The sequence below is a fragment of the Pongo abelii genome, chromosome 8 (assembly GCF_028885655.2).
Source record: "Pongo abelii isolate AG06213 chromosome 8, NHGRI_mPonAbe1-v2.0_pri, whole genome shotgun sequence".
Classification (NCBI taxonomy): Eukaryota; Metazoa; Chordata; class Mammalia; order Primates; family Hominidae; genus Pongo; species Pongo abelii.
The window spans coordinates 66168617-66188714 of record NC_071993.2 but is presented as its reverse complement, the minus strand read 5'-3'; the positions used below and the strand labels follow the sequence as shown (position 1 = coordinate 66188714).

Genomic DNA, 20098 nt, shown 5'->3' with positions numbered 1-20098 from the left:
TGGGAGGCTGAGGCACGAGAATTGCTAGAACCCAGGAGGTAGAGGTGGCAGTGAGCCAAGATTGCGCCACTGCACTTCAGGCTGGGCAACACAACAAGACTCAGTCTCATTAAAAAAAAAAAAAAAGAAAGAAAGAAACGGAGGCCTAGAGAGGTTCGAGACCACATGACTGAGGAGGGCCATCTCCAAGCAAGGGGCCTGTGTCTCATGCATTCCCCACATCCCCTACCACGGCCCGGGCCTGACGAGGAGTTGCTGTCGGTTGAAAGACATGCTGGTCACCCCTTGGGCATCACCTGCCTCACACTTGGTACAGCAGGACCTGGTAGTAATGATCCAATGCATACCAGCCCTGCCAATCTGCCTGACCTTTAAACGCCTTGCTTTTTGCTTCTCATAAACCACCTTTGAAAGCTGCATTCTAACTGACCTGCACAGAAAGGCAGAAGAATAGAGGGATGTGAATATCTGAGAACTATTCTGATAGGAAAAAAATCAGCTGTGATCAAGTCTAGAAGCTCTAATCAGAGCCACACACAACATAGACTGAAGGGAATCCCCATGGGCCCATCCAAGCCCCCGCAGGACTCAGCTAGACCTAGGGCAAAAAGCTGCACGATGAGGAGAGGTTGACAGGTAGGAAGGAGACAGAAAATCCACATTGGCCACCAGGAGTTGAGCTAGGTGGCCCAATCCAATGCTACCAAACATCCCAGCCCCCCAACCCTGGAGGTGTGGCCCCCAGAGAGCAAGGCTTTAGGAGAAGAATGTTGGGCTCAGCCTACTAGCACATCTTCCCAGCAGGAGCCTGAAATACTTTTTCAAGAGCAGACTCGAGCAGACGCACACTGCTGGTGAAAAAGGGCCCCTGAGGGTGCTCTTCCAGACACAAGAGGCCTAATGTATCTATGGCTTTGGGAACTTGGCCTTGGTATCTTGCTTCATAATAAGCAAGTCCTTGAGATATCACAGACTTTCAGCATGGGACTGATCTGCAATTACGTAGCAATGGGTTTGGGTGTGAGAGTGTTGGTGTGTGTCATCTGACTCTTCCTGGTGTGTAAGCTCTGGGCAGCCACGACTGTGTCTGGGTCTCCCTCCCCTCGTGTCCCCTGTAATCCAGACTAGAGCTGGGCATTAAGCATGAGCTCAGGAGTTACCTGGGCAGTGTCTGATAACCCAGCTTGCACTCAGGCCACCAGTGAGAAGCCCTTTACTCCAACTCAGGAGGCTTCTAATCTGGACACCATGCACTCTGCAGCACCTCTTCCCGGGACGCTGTAGGAAAGGCTGAAAGCCAGCCACCGGCCCACCCACCTACCTGCCGCAGCGCCTCCATCTCCTCATTGGCCGCCTTCTTCTCAGATGTGCTGCTCTTGAGCTTGGACTCGGCCAGCTCCACTTCGGTCTGCAGCTTGTCCAGCTCAGAGATGACCTGGTCACGCTCACTCATGATGAGCTTGTACTCGCTGTACACAGCGTCCCGCTCCTCCCTGTATTTCTCTGACTCCTTCGCTGTCTTCACCTGCGTGGTTCTCAGCTCGGTCAGCTCTGACTGCAGCAGCTCCATCTCCCACTGCAGGTCCTTGTTCTGCGCAGTGGCCTTGTTCAGCTCATGGTGGATCGCCTCAAACCTGGCGAGAGAGGCAGCGAGACATGGGAGGGGCGGGGGCCCTGCCCGGTCAGTGGCCGGCTGCACTGCTGCCTCCCGCCAGCTCTACTGTGCTGGACAGTCAAGCGTGAAGTTTCAAGTGAAGTCACTCTCTCCACCCCCAAGAGAGAAAAGTCACGGAGTACCAGTGCCCCCGGACCTGGAATTTTTCTCAGCCCTTTACAAATGCCAGGAGTTGAACTGAGGACATCATGCCCTCCACTCCACTAGAAACAACAGCATATTTCTCCCACAGTCAAGCCACATTAATTTTTTAAAATAATAAAAACAAAACAATGCCAGGATAACAGCATAAAGAGGCCTTAACGATCATTTAGTCAAACCGCCTCATTTCACAGATACGAACAGTACAGCCCTGTGACAAGGTCATCAAGTTCGCTCGAAGAGCACAGCTCTGTCCTTCCAGGCGGGGGGGCATCTTCCACACAGGCAGCCTGCAAATCAGAGCCCATGGCTCCAGACCAGCAATTCTCAGTGTGCTCCATAGACACCGGTTCTGCATGGAGCTCCATTACCCCCAAAAAAGTATATTATCTGATGACTTATGTTTGGGAAACTCTGCATCTTGGCCCCCTCTTGGAGAGTCTGTCTACTGCACAACACCACACTGAAGGCTCTGAGAAGTCCTGCAGCAGAGACATCTGTCTGGGTTCAACCTGGCAATGCTCAAACCTATTTATCCCCAAAGAGCACTTTTCACGTCAAACTGATACATGCCCCAGAGAACTGGTGATTCACAGGCACATCCTCTACAAAACACTGTCTGAGGGCATATATCACATCTCTAAAAATGACAGAAGAAACATGCCCCAGATAATTAACTTTCCTATTTGCTAGGTGGGTGACTACCACAGAGGGGAGAGGCACATGGCAGTGACCAAAGAAACAGGATGCTCAGAACACACCAGTATTTATTAAGTATTGTGCAGAGCAGTTAACACAGCAGACCTGAGATTTCTACACGCTCAGAAAGGCCCGCTTGCAAGGCTAACCACTGAATGGTGTCCGTGAACCTGAAGGTAAACAGGGATGTTCAGATGGGAGGAGGGAGCCACAATTCCCAAGACAGATTCGGTGTCAAAAAACAATGTTTCCTGGTCAGAAGCATTTTTTGATTGAAAAAGCACAATAACTTGTGCTGTTCTCATCCCCTGGAGGTGGCTGGGAACCTTATAGGACCCATTTGCCCCCAGCCCCCCGTGGCCCTAGCCCTACCTCCTCAGAGAGAGGGCGCACTGGTGCTGCAGCTGGATGGCCGTGTCCCTCTGCTGGGTCAGCATCTCTGTCTGCTTCAGCAACCGCTGGTTCTCCTCCCCCAGCTGCTCCAGGCGGCTCAGGTCTGCGTTGTGGATGGCGACTTTCTCACTGTACCTCTTACGAAGGGCGTCGTAGTCCTTCTTGACCACCTCCAACTTGTCCATGGCTGTGTCATATAGTTTGTTGAGAATCTCGGATGACCCGTTGTGCTTCAACACCTGGAGACCAGACAGTTTCACTTACCAAGGGTCTGGGGGAGGTGGTGGAGGAGACCTCCCACTCTCATTTTTGTCTATCTGAGGGTGAGACTGATGACGGCGGGGGGGTCACCCTAAGGCTTTTGAGAGTCTTGAGGTCCAATCCTCCAGGCCCTGCAGTCAGACTGGGCTGATTCATTTAGATTCACTCAGTCACAAGTATTTACTAAGTATTGTGCAGAACAGTTAACACTGCTGACCTGAGATTTCTATATCCTTAGAAAGGCCTGCTTGACCCTACCGAATGGCGTCTAGGAACCCGAACAGTAAACAGTTCTCTAGGCTGATGTAAAACTTTTCTTCCAGTGATATAAGCAGCTCTGGTACTGAGCCTGTACAAACAAAGTGGCTTATGCTGAACACCTGCTTTCTTCTGGGAGTCCAGAACCTGGGTACATGCTAGGCAGAGGTTCCTACATGACCAGCCCCCAGTAAGACACTTGGGCACTGAGTCTCTAATCGGCCTCTGTGGAGGCCAGAACTTCTTGTGTGTTGTTGTGATTCCATGCTGGAGGAATTAAGTGCATCCGGTGAAACTCCACCAGGAGAGGACTCTTGGAAACTCAGGCCCAGTTTCCCCCGGACTTTGCCTCACGCGCCTTTCCCCCTTTGCCGACTTTGCTCTGTGTACTTTTGTTGTAATAAATGTCAGCCATTGAGTATAATTACATACTGAATCTTGTGAGTCCTCCCAGAAAGTGACATAGCCCAGAATCAGGTTATGTAAATCGGACCTGAAGACTCTCAAAAGCCCTAGGGTGACCCTCTATGGTGTAGGGTCCCCCCGCATCCCATGCAAGTACCTAATATGTCTAGCACTGGTCTAGGGGCTGGTGATGCCAGACAGGACAGAAAGAGGCTGTGCCCTGTGGGTCTTTTATCCTAATTTGGAGGGTGTGGACACACAGATAGGCCAAATAAAGTAACTTCAGAGCAATGTAAGAACTATCAAGAAAATAAAAAATAAAACAGAATAATGGGCTGGAGCGAGCCATCTGAGCAGCCGAGTGGAGGGCTGTGAGGGAGGCTAAGGCTGAAGAGGCTTCTTGAAGAAGGTGACTTCAGAATTCAGAGGCAAATGAAGACGAGCAGCGAGAGCACACCGGGCAGAGGGGAGGGCAGGGGCAAAGGCCCAGAGGCAGGGCTTGCAGGCGTGTTCTAGGGACAAAGAGAGGGGCAAGGCGGAGTAGCAAGAGCCCAAAGCACAGGGGGAGGTAGGTTCAAAGGGGACCTGGAGAAGTGGGTGTGGGCATGGGGGTAGCCATGGCCGCAGGCCATGTGAAGTCTTCACTTCACAGTGAAGACTGTCTCCTGAGTGAGACAGGAAGCTGTGGAGGGTTTTAAGCTAGACAGCATTCTACTCTAAATGACAGGCACTAAAGTTCATTTGGGGTGCTGTTATAGAGAAAAAAACAAACCAAGAAGATGAGTTAAGAGGTTGCCAGGGGGGCTGCTGACTTCGGCTAAGCACCTCATGGGATCTGAGCCCTGAGGTGAGTCACTCCACCTCTCTGGGTTTCAGCTTCTGGATTCCTCAAATGCCAAGGCTAGACCAGGAAAGCTTGTCTGGCCCTTCCAGCTCCAACAGCCGAGGAATCCCCTGGCTCATTCAGTGGGAGCCTGGGTTATCAAGTGTTTGCAGCCTAGAGAACCAGAACCTGGGATGATGGAATATTCCCTTTGGAGTTAGGGTCAGCTCTCAACAAACACGAAAAACACAAAAAGCAAAAGAGCGCTTAATTTAAAAGTCAGAATCATAGCAACAAGAAAGTAAGGTCTTCCTCTAAGACCTAAGCATTAGATTCTAGGACTGTAGACTCTTAAAGAGGAAGTCAAGGAAGAGGGAGAAATGGAGGGAAGGAGGGAAGAAGGGAAGGAAGGAAGGGGAGGAGAAAGGGAAAGACAGAGAGAGAAAGAGAGGGAAGGGAGGGAGGGAGAGAGGGAGGGAGGATTGGTTCATTTCAGGCTCATTCTTTTTCCTTTATTTATTTTTAAAGCAGAACATTTTCTTTCAAGGGAAATCTTACTAATACACCAAAAATACAGAACTTATTTTAAAAAGCAGTACACAGGTATCTCAGGCAGTCAAAATCTTCACTGTTTTGTAAAATGGCGTCACTGTTGCAAAACAGGAATGCACACTGAGAAACAGAACCTCACTGACAGTGCCCACTCTACATCTAAAAATCTTTCTTTTAAAAAAAAAAAAAAAAAAAGCCCTGGCCAGGCACAGTGGCGCACGCCTGTAATCCCAGCACTTTGGGAAGCCGAGATAGGCGGCTCACCTGAGGTCAGGAGTTTGAGATCAGCCTGACCAACATGGTGAAACTTTGTCTCTACTAAACATACAAAAATTAGCTGGGCGTGGTGGCAGGCACCTGTAATCCCAGCTACTCGGGAGGCTGAGGCAGGAGAATCACTTGAACCCAGGAGGCGGAGGTTGCAGTGAGCTAAGATCACGCCATGGCACTCCAGCCTTGGTGACAAATGTGAGACTTCGTCTCAAAAAAAAAAAAAGAATGGGCTCACCCATGACTATACCCGGTCAATGAAGGACACTCCTGACATCTGGTCAACCAACACCTTCTACCCACGTCTGGAAAGTTCCAGCATCTAAACTGGATTGCCCTGATTGGTGAGCAATACCTCAAAAATGCCAATTAAAAATTACTTCAGGCCGGGCGCAGTGGCTCACGCCTGTAATCCCAGCACTTTGGGAGGCCAAGGTGAGCAGATCACAAGGTTGGAAGTTCGAAACCAGCCTGGCTAACATGGTGAAACCCTGTCTCTACTAAAAATACAAAAATTAGCCGGGTGTGGTGGCAGGCACCTGGAATCCCTGCTACTCAGGAGGCTGAGGGAGGAGAATTACTTGAACCCAGGAGGCGTAGGTTGCAGTGAGCCAAGACTGTGCCACTGCACCCCAGCCTTGGCGACAGAGCAATACTCTGTCTCAAAAAAAAAAAAAATACCTCAAATGTTTTACTCTCTAAACATCCCCTAAGCCAAGTGAGAACCCCATTGGCTCCAAATGAGTCTGGTTTGCTGGGGAACAAAGGAGACTGTCATTGCCTGAGTTCCCCACAAGGTGGCAGCCGCGGGGAGACGAGCCAACACTCTCCTGCAGTGGCTTCCCGCCTTCCCAGCTCAGAAACAAACTCATTCTAAAGGCAGCCTTGAAATGACACAAAGCCCGGTTCTAGGTTGTAGCCCGCAGAGCCCACCTCCACCAGTGCTCGGCAGAATCATGAGTCTATACCATGGTTTGGCCTCTTTGCAGTCCCCTGAACGGCTAACCTTGAGGGGCCTGGATCCGGGCCTGTGTGACAATCCAGGGATGATTCAGGGCTGTGTGAATCAGGCTGCCAGCAAGGGCCGTGAGAGTGGGCCATGAATTCCCAGTGTGACAGGGTGGGTCACAGACCTCGAGGTCCTTTCTGCTGCTTCCCCCAGCCTTCATAACATGGTAGGATCCTCGGGTCAGAAGACCGAGAGAGAGATCAGGCCCCGTACTGCTTTTCCACCACGATGACCGCCACCCGGCCCGCTCCACAAGTGAAAGCTCCTTGGGATAGGGTTGTGCTCACCACGAGCTACTCCGCCTCCCTGCAACTCCTAACCTCCGGTTCTCACTCTAGCCTTGGAGTCAAACAGAATAACCTGTTCCCACAGAGCAGCATCCAGATACTCAAAGAGGCTCACAGGCCCCCCAAACACTTCTCACCCTTTCTCTACAAACAGGACTCAGCTCCAGGCCCGTACTATGTAACCAACAGCCTCTGAACAAAGCTGGGGAACCAGGTCACGGTTAACTCTGGAGAATCCAAAAAACTAAATCTATTGGTCTAGAATTTTTCCCTCTCGCCATCAGAGGATTATGTTCTCAGTAGGTATTTCCACATGCACGTGCACACACGAGTGCACACACACACACACCTAACTACAGTCAAATGTTTAGCTTCCCAGCAAAAGCTCATGAAGAGAGAACATTTAAATTTGGCCCAGAATTCTAAAATTAAAGTGATCACAGTTCACTGCAACCTCAACCTCCCAGGCTCAAGTGATCCTCCTGCCTCAGCCTCCCAAGTAGCTGGGACGACAGACACGCCCCACCACACCTGGCTAATTTTTTATTTTTTGTAGAGATGGGGGGAGTCTCACTATGTTGCTCAGGCTGGTCTTGAACTCCTAGACTCAAGTGATACACCCACTTTGGCTTCCTAAAGTGCTAAGATTACAGGCGTGAGCCCCTGAGCCTGGCCTGAGAGTCAACTTCTCCACTCAGGCAGGCAGCAGTCTTTAGAGACAATGCCCCTCCAGCCTGAGCACAGGACAGTTGGCCTGTGAGTTCAAGGGGCTTAGGAGAAATGGGTGGAAGTTGCACAGGGGAGACACAAAGACAGCCATACTCTAAGCTGTTCCCTGCACGGAGGCCAGGAAGAGACCAACCCTCCTACCTGTACCCTACATTGGTCAGAACACTCCTCTGTGGGCTTCTCTGTAAGGGATGCCCTTCAGCAACCAGGAAACCCCTCTCCTCTCTTCCTTCCTCCAGGCCCATCAAAGGGCATTCATTCAGGATACCTGGGACAAGAAAATCAACTTTCATGAATTACAAGAGAAAGTATATTTTAAAGACAGGGGAAAGGGCAAGGAGGAGGAGAGAGAAGACTCTCGGGGCCTGAGAGGTTTCCCAAATAGATTGGCAGGAACTAGGAGAACATGTGCACTGCCCTGGTCCCAGGAATTCTACCTGTAAGGCTCAAACTTCAAAACGTGTGTGCAAAAGAGCACAAAGACATGTGTGTCCACTGAAACATGGTTTGTAACATGGGAAGATGTTGACCACCGAGACGCTCCACACAGAATTCGATTAACACCTGACAGACAACAAAACAAGCAAGGACCTTTTTGTATGTGCAAATTCACAGAAAATGTAAGGAAACCCATGATATATTGTAGGATTTTTTTTTTTTAAGCAGGTTTCAGGAAATAAAAAATAAAACTATATGGGTATTAAATGTGACATTAAAAAAAAAAACCTACAAGGATACACATCCATCCCAATGGTTTACACAGAGGATGGTCATTTCCACAAAGCTAGGCTGGGTCTGAGACGGGGTGGGTGGCTGCCCACATTGGTTGAAGATTTTTTTTCTATTTTAACTAAAGAATACACACTATTTTAGTAAAGAAAAAAGATGCAAAAACACCCTCTACTTAGATTCCCCAGCCAAGCCTTGTCAGGGTCTTCTGGGCATTCTTGACACAGCCTAGAAGAATCCAAGAAGGTGCACTCGGACTGCCTAAACCCAGAGATGGGGATGCCAGGCAGAGGCCCTCCCCAGCAAAACACACATACGGACAAAACACCTGTGTGCTGCTCTCAACCACGGCGCCCCCTCCCGAGGGCTGCCTCATTTCCTCTGAGATAAATCATGCAGAGGGCCGGGAAGCCCCACAAATCCCTCAAGCAAACACGCAAGTCAAACAGCACCATTTACCCTGCAAGGGCCTCTTCAAGTTTACAAGGTGTGGGAGGAACCCGGCAACAAAACTGCCCTTGTCCAGAGAGGTTGACCTTTGCCCTCGGGCCCAGCGGGGAGCAAGCCTGTGGCCATCCCCGTATCCCGCTTCCTCTGCTGCTGGCCTGCTGCCACCTGGGCATCCCACAGCCAGGCATCCACCCCACGACTGATGAAGGCAAGGGGGCCTGGGATGCCAGGATGCGGGGCTGGCCGCCCAGCAGCTCTGAAATGCTCCCAGCCCTGCTCCCTGAGGCAGCCAGGCCTCTTCTCCTGGTGGGGTCTGGAGGTGGCGTTTGCTGAGAGGCACTGGTCCAGCTGAACTGACCTGGGGGACCCCAATGACTAGGATGCATCCCCACCCCCGCCCCTGCTGCCAAGGACCACAGCGGTAGGAAAAGGAGAGCAGGAAATGGGCTGCAGGGTGGGGGAAGAAGACCCTCCCCTGTGAGGCAGACAGGAAAGGGAGAGGGGGACGGGGGTGGGAGGGACGCCTCAGTCTGAATGTCTGTAAAACTGAGCAGGTGCTCAAGAAAGTCAGAGAATGGGAGACAAGGAAACTTTACGCTTCTTGAGGGCAGAGTGCTCTAAAAAAACAATTTTTTCAATTAAACAATTTCTTGTAGAGATAGTCTCTCTATGTTGCCCAGGCTGATCTTGGACTCCTGGAATCAAGGGATCCTCCTGCTCCTTCCAAAGTGCTGGGATTACAGGTGTGAGCCACTGTACCCAGCCTGGATTTCTCTATTTATGACAAGGTGAAATTCTGAGTCTTTTTTTTTTCCTCTCTGAGTTATAATTTACATACCACACTAAGTGTGCAATTCAGTGTTTAATATATTCACAAGGTTATGAATCCACAAAGTTGTGCAGCCACTACCACTATCTAATTCCAGACCATTTTTATCACCCTAAAAAGAAACCAATACCCATCAGCAGTCACTTCCCAAACCCCAAGCCCAAGACAGCCACAAATCTGCTTTGTGTCCACATAGATTTCCCTGTTGTGGACATTTCATGTACCTGGAATCATAGTTTGTGGTCTTTTGTGGCTGGTTTCTTTCATTGGCTGTCATGTTTTTGAAGTTCATCCACACTATAGCATGGATCAGTACTGCATTCCTTGTTATGCTGAATAATATTCCATTGTATGGATAGATCACATTTTATTTATCCATTCATCAGTCAGTAGACCTTTGGGTTGTTATCGGTTTTGGGCTGCTATGAATATTCACACCTCAAGTTTCTGTGTGGACGTATATTTTCAGTTCTCCTGGGTGCACACCTAGGAGTGTCGCTGGGAGGTCACCTGTTAGCTCTGTTTAGTTTTTTGAGGAATCACTAGGCTGCCTTTCACAGTGGCTGTATCATTTATTCCCACCCACAATGTATGCTGGTCCCAATTTCTACATCCTGGATGAGGCAGACTTAAACCCAGACTTGACAGGATTAGAATAATATCATTAACGACCACAACACTGACTGAGCGCCTCATACACACGGGCACGCAGCGCCAGTGCCTTCTACGCAGTGTCTTCATGACAGCCATACAGGCCAATTCTGCTACACTGAGATGTGCCAACCTCATGCTTTCTAGCAAGGCTGTGGGGCTTCCCTTGGACTGAGGTGGAGCCACATACACCTCTGAAATGATGACTCTCTCAAGGAAGTATAGAATCCAAACTAAAACCCAAGGCAAAAGGTTACCTGGCCAAGTGTAGACCAAGAAGAACAAACTGCCGGCAGGCAAAACAGCAAGAAAACAAAGCACACAGCAGGGCACAGGTGAAGGCCGGGAGAGGCCGCCTGCCCTCAGGTGGGGGAAGTTACCACGCACCCCAGGGCAGAGAAGGGGCTCAAACCCTTAGAGGGCCATCCCCTCGGGCAGCTTCCTGGGAGCTTTGTTTCAACACAGCACCGCCATCCTTACCTGCTTCACACGCAAGATTCCTCCAAAGGATTTCTTTTGAGGTTAAAAATATTTTTGCCTCTTTAGAAACTGAAAACCTACAGTCTTTAAATCTGTTTGCTCTAGGAAGCTCCACTGACATGCACAAGGAAGGGTCCCTGCAGGGGGAATGGGTTGTGGGCAGTACTGACCAGAACTAGCACGGTACTTTCTACTCTCTCATTTCATCCTTAGAGAAATGCTCCAAGAGCACCACCCCCACCTCCTATAAAGGGTGGGAAGGGTGTTGTTGCAGCTTCTCTGAGCCATGCAGCAGGTGCGAGAAGGGACAGTCTTCCTGCTGCCGGCTTTCCATTACCAAGGCTCGGTCAAGACCTACGGGCTAAATACCAACCTCTGCCCCAGCCACTGGGCCTGACCTCACACAACCAATTCCCCTAATCAGAGGGCACACAAAAAATACCTCTAATAGCTCCAAGTATATCCATCTTAGGGTCTCTTGCTGAGCCTGCCCTGGTTACTCCACATGAAACCTCAATCAATATCGGAGAAAGGAAAATAAACAGCAAGTTTTTCAACAGAAGCAAGTTTTTCAATGCAATACGGTTTCATTGGAATATGGAATACTCCTTTTATCTAAACAATTAAACTTTAAAGCCATTAGGCAAAGCAGAGCAAGACAAGGACTTACACTGGGGCAGGTCGCCCCAGAGGGAATATCACAGCTGGCATGGAATGAGGAGTGGGTCCTGGCATGGCATGAGGAGACCAGGCCTGACAGAGAGAAGGCATGGGGTGGAAGAGGCCACAAAGGGTCAGGAGGGGATGGGAATGGGATGGGGGACTGCAGAGGGCATGGGAGGCAGCTACACATGGGGGATTGACCAAGTAAACAAATTAAGAATAACAGGAATCGGCTGGGCGTGATGGCTCACACCTGTAATCCCAGCACTTTGGGAGGCCAAGGTGGTGGATCATGAGGTCAGGAGATCGAGACCATCCTGACCAACATGGTGAAACCCTGTCTCTACTAAAAATACAAAAATTGGCCGGGTATGGTGGCATGTGCCTGTAGTCCCAGCTACTAAGGAGGCTGAGGCAGGAGAATCGCTTGAACCCAGGACACAGAAGTTGCAGTGAGCCAAAATCACACCACTGCACTTCAGCCTGGGCGACAGAGCAAACTCTGTCTCAAAAAAATAAAATAAAATAACAGGAATCACATTTGTCACTGTTTGTTTGTTTGTTTGTTTGAGGCGGAGTCTCGCTCTGTCACCCAGGCTGGAGTGCAGTGGTGCAATCTTGGCTCACTGCACGCTCCGCCTCCTGGGTTCACGCCATTCTCCTGCCTCAGCCTCCCGAGTAGCTGGGACTACAGGCGCCCACCACCACACCCAGCTAATTTTTTGTATTTTTAGTAGAGAGGGGTTTCACTATGTTAGGATGGTCTCGATCTCCTGACCTCGTGATCTGCCTGCCTCAGCCTCCCAAAGTGCTGGGATTACAGGCATGAGCCACCGCACCCGGCCTTGTCACTGATGTTTTTAAAGGAAGTTACAAAAATAAAAGAGGTGGAAACCAAAATGAACCTGTGGTCTTGGATTAGAATTGAAAGTGTCAGTGCGAACTCATGGCTTTCAATCTACATGTCTGATATAGAAATACAGATATACACATGTGTGTGTATGTATGTATATGTGCCTGTGTGTATGTGTACACTTAGCTACTCCCTACTTCTTTCCACCGAGAGGGCCAGGAAACAGTGCTAACCCAAGCTACAAGCACATCCAGCAATTGGTTGGCTGTGTTTTTTTAACAGAGACAGCGTCTCACTCCTTCGCCCAAGCTGGGGTGCAGTGGCATGATCATAGCTCACTATAACCTCAGATTCCTGGGCTCCAGTGATCCTCCTGAGTAGCTAGGACTACAGGTGTGCCACCACGTCCAGCTAATTTTTTTTTTTTGTAGAGATAGGATCTTGCCATGTTGCCCAGGCTCATCTCAAGCAATCTCTCACCTTGGTCTTCCAAAGCGCTGGGATCACAGATGTGAGCCAACGTGCCCAGCCCAGCATTTACTTCTCAATACTATTCTCCATTAAAAGGAATGAGGACTACTTGGGAGAAATGCCCAGTCTCCAGGGGCTGGGCCTACCTGCTGCTGCTGGGCACGGAGGTCACCGATCTCCTTCTGGTCCTCCTCGTGGAGCCGCTTCATGTCCTCCCACGACTGCTGCAGCAGGTTTCGCTCCCGCAGCAGCTGCCCATTCTCCCGCCTCAGCATGTCCACGTCATCCTTCAGCCGAGTCTGGTCACTTAGGAGCCGGCTGTGGAGTGTGCTGAAACACCCAGTACATGCTCAGTGAGCCCCAGCCAGCCCCTCACACCCCGCCCCACCCCAGGGCATCACCAGCCTCAGGTCCCAACACTTCCCGTAGATACAGCGGACAGGAGCCAATGACAGCTAGGTCTGCAGCACTCAGAGGCAAGCCAAAACCTGCTAACAGCCCTAATTCCAGAAACATCCAAATCACCACTTACAAACCTGACACCAAAAAGGGCACACGTATCTCCAGGGAAGGGAGACAGGCCCCTCTGGTACAGAGCTAGTGCCTCCAAATACTGGGGCCTGGACAGATATCAGCAGGTGGGCAGGCAAAGACCCTCAGAGGGGTGCTGGGAGACCAAAGGGAAACACCCCTTGGGCCTACCCTACAGGAAGAAGCTGCAGTAGGGCCCCTGGACAGAGACCCAGAGGCCTGCCTGAGCCCTGCTGCATGTTCTGAATCACTTTCCTGCCTGCCAGATCTCTGAAGCTGGCAATAAGATGTGAAGGATTAATAGCCTTGTTTTACACTTAGGAAAACTGGGGCCCAAAGGCACAAATCTACCTGCTGTAGGCAGACTGCTTGCCGCTTGCACAGGGACAGGACTAGAACCAGAACCCCTGGCTACTAAGTCCAGAGAAAAGAAGGGCAAAGGCAGCTGTCTGTGGGTGTTGGGGGCCCTGGCCAAGCAGGCCTCACTCACTGGTAGAAGTCAGTCTCCTTGGCCACCTCCTCACACCTCTTCAAGGCATTGGTGTGCTGGTTCTGCAGGCTCTGCAGGTCCGACATGGCTCGCACACACTGGATCTTCAGCCTCTCATAGTCAGGATTCAGCCTGTGGTAGGGCCTGGCCCAGAGAGCGAATGGCCCCATGAACACAGGCCCCAGGATTCACACGGATGGGGGAGCCAGGTCCTGGATTAGGCCAGCCCAGTGGTTCCCCAATACTGGTCTTCTATGTACCACACACACCTGGGTGTTTGTTAAACTCAGATATCCTGGCCTCACTCAGACCCACAGAATCAGAATCCCTAGGATGGAGGGAGCCGTGGTTGCCTGAGCTCCCTGCATGGGCCTGGAGAGCTGAGAAGGTGCCAACTTGTTCTGCAGGAGCTTCCAGGAGTCTGTACAACAGGTCTGAGTCCACCAGAAACCTGTGATGAAATGTCTCTTCTCTGTAGGCTCGGCGTGGCGGCTTGTGCCTGTAATCCCAGCACTTTGGGAGGCTGAGGCAGGTGGATCACTTGAAGCCAGGGGTTTGAGACCAGCCTGAGCAACATGGTGAAACCCTGCCTCTACAAAAAAAATACAAAAATTAGCCTGGCGTGGTGGCATGTGCCTGTAGTCCCAGCTACGCAGGAAGCTAAGGTGGGAGGATCACTTGAGCCCAGGAGGTCGAGGATACAGTGAGCCGAGATCACACCACTGCACTCCAGCCTGGGCAACAGAGAGGATCCTGTCTCAAAAATAATAAATAAATAAATAAATAAATAAATAAATAAAAAATATTAAAGAAAAGAAATTTCTCCTCTCTTTAGAACAGTGACTCTCAATCTTGGGTACACATTAAAATACCAATGCCCAGCTCAATTACATTAGCATATCTGAGGATAAGACCCAAACGTGAGGATTTTTTAAAAACTCCTCAGGGGATTCCAATGTGCAACCAACGTTAAGAACACTGGCCACGAGCAGTGATCTCAGAGTGGGGTTCCTAGACCTGCAGCACAGTATCTCCTGGGAACTTGTCACAAATAGACATTCTCAGGCCTAGCCCCAGCCCCAGCCCTCGTGAGTCAGGTGCTCTGAAGGGAGGGAAAGAGAGGCAATGATCTGTGCATTAGCAAGCTCTGTGGATGATTCTGGTGCATGCTCAAGTTTGAGGACCCTTTTTCTAGAGCAGAGGTCAGCAAACTTTTTTTGCAAAAGGCCACACAGTAAATACTTTAGGCTTTGCACACTACATAGTTTCTGTTGCAATCACTCGACTCCACCTTTGTAGCAGGAAAGCAGTCATAGACACTTTGTAACCAATGAGCATGGCTGTGTTCCAATAAAACTTCATTTATAAAACAGGCAGTGGGCCCGTGGGCCATAGTGTGCCAACTCTCATGTGCTAGCACATCCATGTCTTCACTCATCCTGCCTTCGGGCCAACTGACTGAGGGGCATATCCTCATGAATACAAGCTCAGGGATCAGGCTCTGCAGCCCTGGCATAATCCCAGAGTCACAAAGTGCAGAGGCATAGACCCTTACTCCTGAAGGAAAGAGGTGAAATTCAAGTGTTTACACCAAAGCCCCTCTCCCCTCCAGACCTCTACCAGCATGGGAGCTAAAGGATAAACCACTCTCTGGCCCTCCTCCTTCCCAGAAAGTCCTCTTAGATCATGCAGGTAGATAAAGACTCTCTCTGCCCCACCCTATGGGCCACCCTTCCCTGGTATCTACCTCTAAATCACAACAAAAGCAGCAAACATTTTCATCAAAGCAACAAAGACACCAGGTAGAATGTGCTCTGTTTAAAACACATCATGTGGGGCCAGACACTGTGGCTCATGCCTGTAATTCCAGCACTCTGAGAGGCCAAGGCAGGAGGATCACTAGAGCCTAGAAGCTCAAGACCAGCCTGGGCAAAAAAGAAAGACCCTGCTGCTACAAAAAAATTAAAAAAAAAAAAATTAGTTGGGCATGGTAGCACACACCTATAGTCCCAGCTACTCAGAAGGCTGAGGTGGGAGGTTCACTTGAGCCGGGGAGGTCAAAACTGCATTGAACCACGATTGTGCCACTTCATTCTAGCCCAGGCAACAGAGCAAGACCCCGTCTCAAAAAACAAATAAAACACATGTGTGACAGGGAACAATTAATGTTTACCAACCACATAAAGCTTCACTCAACTTAGGCAGGTCTAGGAGACAGTAGTAGGGACACACACACACACACACACACACGAGCTGACTTTGCACACAAGCACACCACTATCAGGGGCCTCGCCACATGTGGGATGGGGACCTGCCCCACAAGCCTGCGGGTCTTGCCCCTGGGAAGCATTTCTGGACATGAGGTGGGGGAAAGGGGACACTCAGGCAGTGCAGCCTGGACCCCCAGGAGCTAGGGTGTCTGGGGGTGACAGCACCAGCATCGGGGTAGTAACCCCAACCAGGGGGCCTGGGCAGGGGAGACGGCGCGATTACTACCTCTTGTCGAAGGCCGTGCCATGCGTAGCAAAGGCCAGGCGCTTGCGGAGCTCGTTCCTCTCCCGGGTCATCAGCCGCAGCTGAATGGAGAGGTTCTCCACCTTCTCATTCACTTGCCGGTCAGTGAGGAGGGGTGGTGGGGACGGCGCCTTCCCGGTAGTGCCTGTGGAAGGGGAATAATAAAGTGAACTTGCGTTCATCTGGCATTCACGAGGCGCCCGGTGCTGTTCTGAGCTGTTGGCTTGTGTTAGCTATTCGTGACCCAATAAGTGGGTCCTCTTAGCATTCCGCTTTCACAGATGAGAACACTGAGCCACAGACGGTAGCAGGCAGAACTGAAAGTGAGTGCAGGGCATCTGGCTCCAGCATCCAAGCACTCAACAACCCCCAGTAACCGCCCCAGCAAGGACCCTAAAGACGCGCACTCTCTCCCCAACCTGGCTTTCACACCTCCAGGATGCGACTGTTTTGGCCGTGATCCTTGCATCCTCCCCTGGTTCAGAAATACCAGCTGTTACCCACCACTAAGCCTGGCACATGGAGCAGGACAGACCAACCTGTGCCCTGAGGAGAGTGGAAGGCATGGCTCGAGGAGGAAGACACACCTGAAATCCAGTGACACTACTAAGGACCAGGGCAGCTGGGGCCCACGGGCCGTGTCCCCGCCCTCCTCGACCAGGGCTGGACAGTGCATGGCTCCCTTTTTGCAAGCCGTCCACCCGCCTGAAAGACCTGCCCAACCAGCCCAGGCGTGCAGGCTAAGAGGAGGGCTGCTGGCTCCCAGCTGAGGTCAGTGTGACGCAATTCAAGTTGGTCCTGATGCCTCCAGGCTACTTAACCCTCACCAGCCCTCATCACTCACCCTAGGACTGAGTGTCCTACAGGGAGCCCCACACCTTATGCTCCTAGCAGGCAACAGCCACCGCTGCCACCACCACCTCTGACAAGATCCAAATCTATTTCTAGGAAGAAAGCACCTCATCCCAGGAGAAGAGACTAATCCATGGTGCTTTTATATTGAACCCTGTCAATATGTCTACCTGATATCTCAATCAACCCTTAGAGACCCTTGTTGGGGTCAGAGGAGCTCACAGCAACCATCCAATTTGTGGATGGGATCTAGCAGGCTGACTCGTGTCAGGGGACACAGTGTCTGTTCCGCACTGGACCCACAACGCACAAAGGGCATAGGACATGATAGGTCTTCTGACCCTCTGTGCCGTCCTGACCACCCCTGTCCCACTGATCCTTGTTGGTCAAACGTTCATGCAAACCAAGAGTCTCCCAACCCAAGACAAAAGCAGTGGCTTGGGGCCTTCCAGAAGAACCAGGGAGGATAGGGAGCTCAGGGCCAGGCATGACAGCCAGACCACAGTGGGAGGAGGATCCTCAACTCCCAGTGCTGTGCTTTTCAGTCTTTTCAGGTTGTGGAACCCAACCACTTGACTCCAGCACCCCCTGAAATGCACCACAGTCATGTGCCACGTAACGATGTTTCAGTCAATGATGGACCACATGTAGGATGTGGTCCCATAAGACTATCATAGAGTTAGAAACAAAAGAAATATGTATTAAAAAAAAAAAGATTAAATCACATCTCTACAAAAAATACAAAAATTAGCCAAGAGTGGTGGCTCATGCCTGTAATCCGTGCACTCTGGGAGGCCAAGGCAGACGGATCCCTTGAGCTCAGGAGTTTGAGACCAGCCTGGGCAACATGGCGAAACCCCGTCTCTAACAAAAAATACAAAAAAATTAGCTGGGTATGGTGCCACATGCCTAGAGTCACAGCTACTTGGGAGGCTGAGGTGGGAGGATCGCCTGAGCCCAGGATGTCAAGGCTGCAGTGAGCCGAGATCACACCACTGTATTCCAGCCTGGGTGACAGAGCAAGAACTTCTCTCTAAAAAAATAAATTAAAAGATTACCATGGAGATGAAAAATTCCTGTCACCTAATGACGTCTTGCTGATCCTGACCCTCTGTAGCCCTAGGCTAATATATGAATATATTTGTGTCTTAGTTTTTAACAAAAAAAGTACAAAAAAAAATAAACATTTTTAAAACAGAAAAAGCCTATAGAATAAGGATATAAAGAAAATATTCAGCTGTACAATGTGTTTGTGTGTATTCTTTCTTTGTGTGTTTGTTTGTTTTTTTGAGACAGGGTCTTGTTGTCACCCAGGCTGGAGTACAGTGGCGCAATCTCGGCTCACTGTAACCTCTGCCTCCTGGGCTCAAGTGATCCTCCCACCTCAGCCTCCTAAGTAGCTGGGACTACAGGCATGTGCCACCACACCCAGCTAATTTTTTTGTATTTTTTGTTAGAGACGGGGTTTCGCCATGTTGCCCAGCCTGGTCTCAAACTTCTGAGCTCAAGGGATCTGCCTGCCTTGGCCTCCCAAAGTGGTCGGATTACAGGCGTGAGCCACCACACCCAGCCCAATGTGTTTGTGTTTTAAGCTAAGTGTTATTACAAAACAGTCAAAAAGTTAAAAAAAAAAATAAAGTAAAAAAGTTACAGTAAGCTACAGTTTACTATTGAAGAAGGAAAAATACTTTCTGTAAGTCGAATACAGCCTAAGTGTACAGTGTTTACAAAGCCTACAGCAGTGTACAGTCATGTTTTAGGCCCTCACATTCTCTCCCCACTCACTCACTGACTCACCCAGAGTAACTTCAGGTCCTGCAAGCTCCATTCATGTAAGTGTCCTGTACAGGTGGACCATTTTTTATCTTTTATTCTGTACTGTTGCTGCAGCTTTTCTTTTCTATGTATAGACACACAAATACTTACCATTGTGTTACAACTGGCTACCGTAGCCAGTACAGTACCATGCTGCACAGGTTTGCAGCTCAGGAGCAACAGGCCATATCGTGTAGCCTAGGTATGGGGTAGATACCATCTAAGTTTGTGTAAGCACACTCATGTTTACACAACGACTAAATTACCAAATGACAATGCATTTCTCAGAATGTGTCCCTGTCATTCAGCAACACAGACTCTGTTTAAAAGCCACCAGCACCATGACAGCCAGGATTTCTCTGCTCCAGGCCGCACCTTTGGGGTCAAAATATTATTTGGCGGTGAGGCCAGGGGTCAGCATTTCCTCTCCCCAAAGGGGTCTCCTCTACAGCTTCAGAAGCCTTCCCACACCTTTCCACCAAAAGACCCTCAGCTTCACTGCTACCCCCAGCAGTTTTGTGGGTCAGGCGGGTGATGGTGCTGAGTCATCTGACTGACCATAACCTACCTGACTCTCCAACAAGTGGAGCTTCCTTTGAACGTGCCTGCTACTCAACCTCTAACCAAGCCCAGGGGGAGGTTATGTTCCAGGCATTGATTTCACCTTCAAAACAACCTCACAAGTGTGTACTGATAACATCGTCCCCATTTCACAGGTGATAAACTGAGGCCCAGCAAGGTTAGGTAAATTGACTCAAGTGCCCAGGCAGTCTGGATTCGAAACACATGCACTTCACCCTCATACCTGGGTGCCTCCCAAATAACAACCATCAGTAGCATGCAATGCAAGCCTGGCAGGTTTTGGTTTTTTTTGTTTTGTTTTGTTTTTTTGAGACAGAGTTTCACTCTTGTTGCCCAAGCTGGAGTGCAGTGGCGCGATCTCAGCTCACCGCAACCTCCACCTCCTGGGTTCAAGCCTCCTGCCTCAGCCTACCAAGTAGCTGGGATTACAGGCATGCGCCACCATGCCGGGCTAATTTTTTGTATTTAGTAGAGACGGAGTTTCACCATGTTGGCCAGGCTGGTCTTCAAACTCCTGACCTCAGGTGACCCACCCACTCACCTTGGCCTCCCAAAGTGCTGGGATTACAGGCGTGAGGCACCACACCCGGCCATGCCTGGCAGTTTTTGAAATGCTTTTCATACATTATCCCATTCGATCCTCATAAGGTAGATATCACTGTTATCCTCATTTTGCACATCAGGAA

The 20098-nt window shown here is 50.2% G+C and overlaps 1 protein-coding gene across 4 annotated transcripts in view; it reads right to left on the bottom strand.

The window, feature by feature from the left end:
- The window catches only part of DLG5 (discs large MAGUK scaffold protein 5), a 135695-nt gene that overhangs the window by 49982 nt on the left and 65615 nt on the right, over window positions 1–20098 (bottom strand). For 3 of the 4 annotated variants that reach the window (XM_009245435.4, XM_054522406.2, XM_063727599.1), the window contains exons 3-7: window positions 16146–16308; window positions 13650–13793; window positions 12775–12958; window positions 2888–3147; window positions 1322–1634 (exon numbers count right to left, since the gene is read on the bottom strand). In XM_009245435.4, the coding sequence (XP_009243710.4) occupies window positions 1322–1634; window positions 2888–3147; window positions 12775–12958; window positions 13650–13793; window positions 16146–16308 (1064 nt within the window). The remainder of the gene's footprint in view (window positions 1–1321; window positions 1635–2887; window positions 3148–12774; window positions 12959–13649; window positions 13794–16145; window positions 16309–20098) is intronic. The other variant, XM_024253245.3, reaches the window with a different exon arrangement.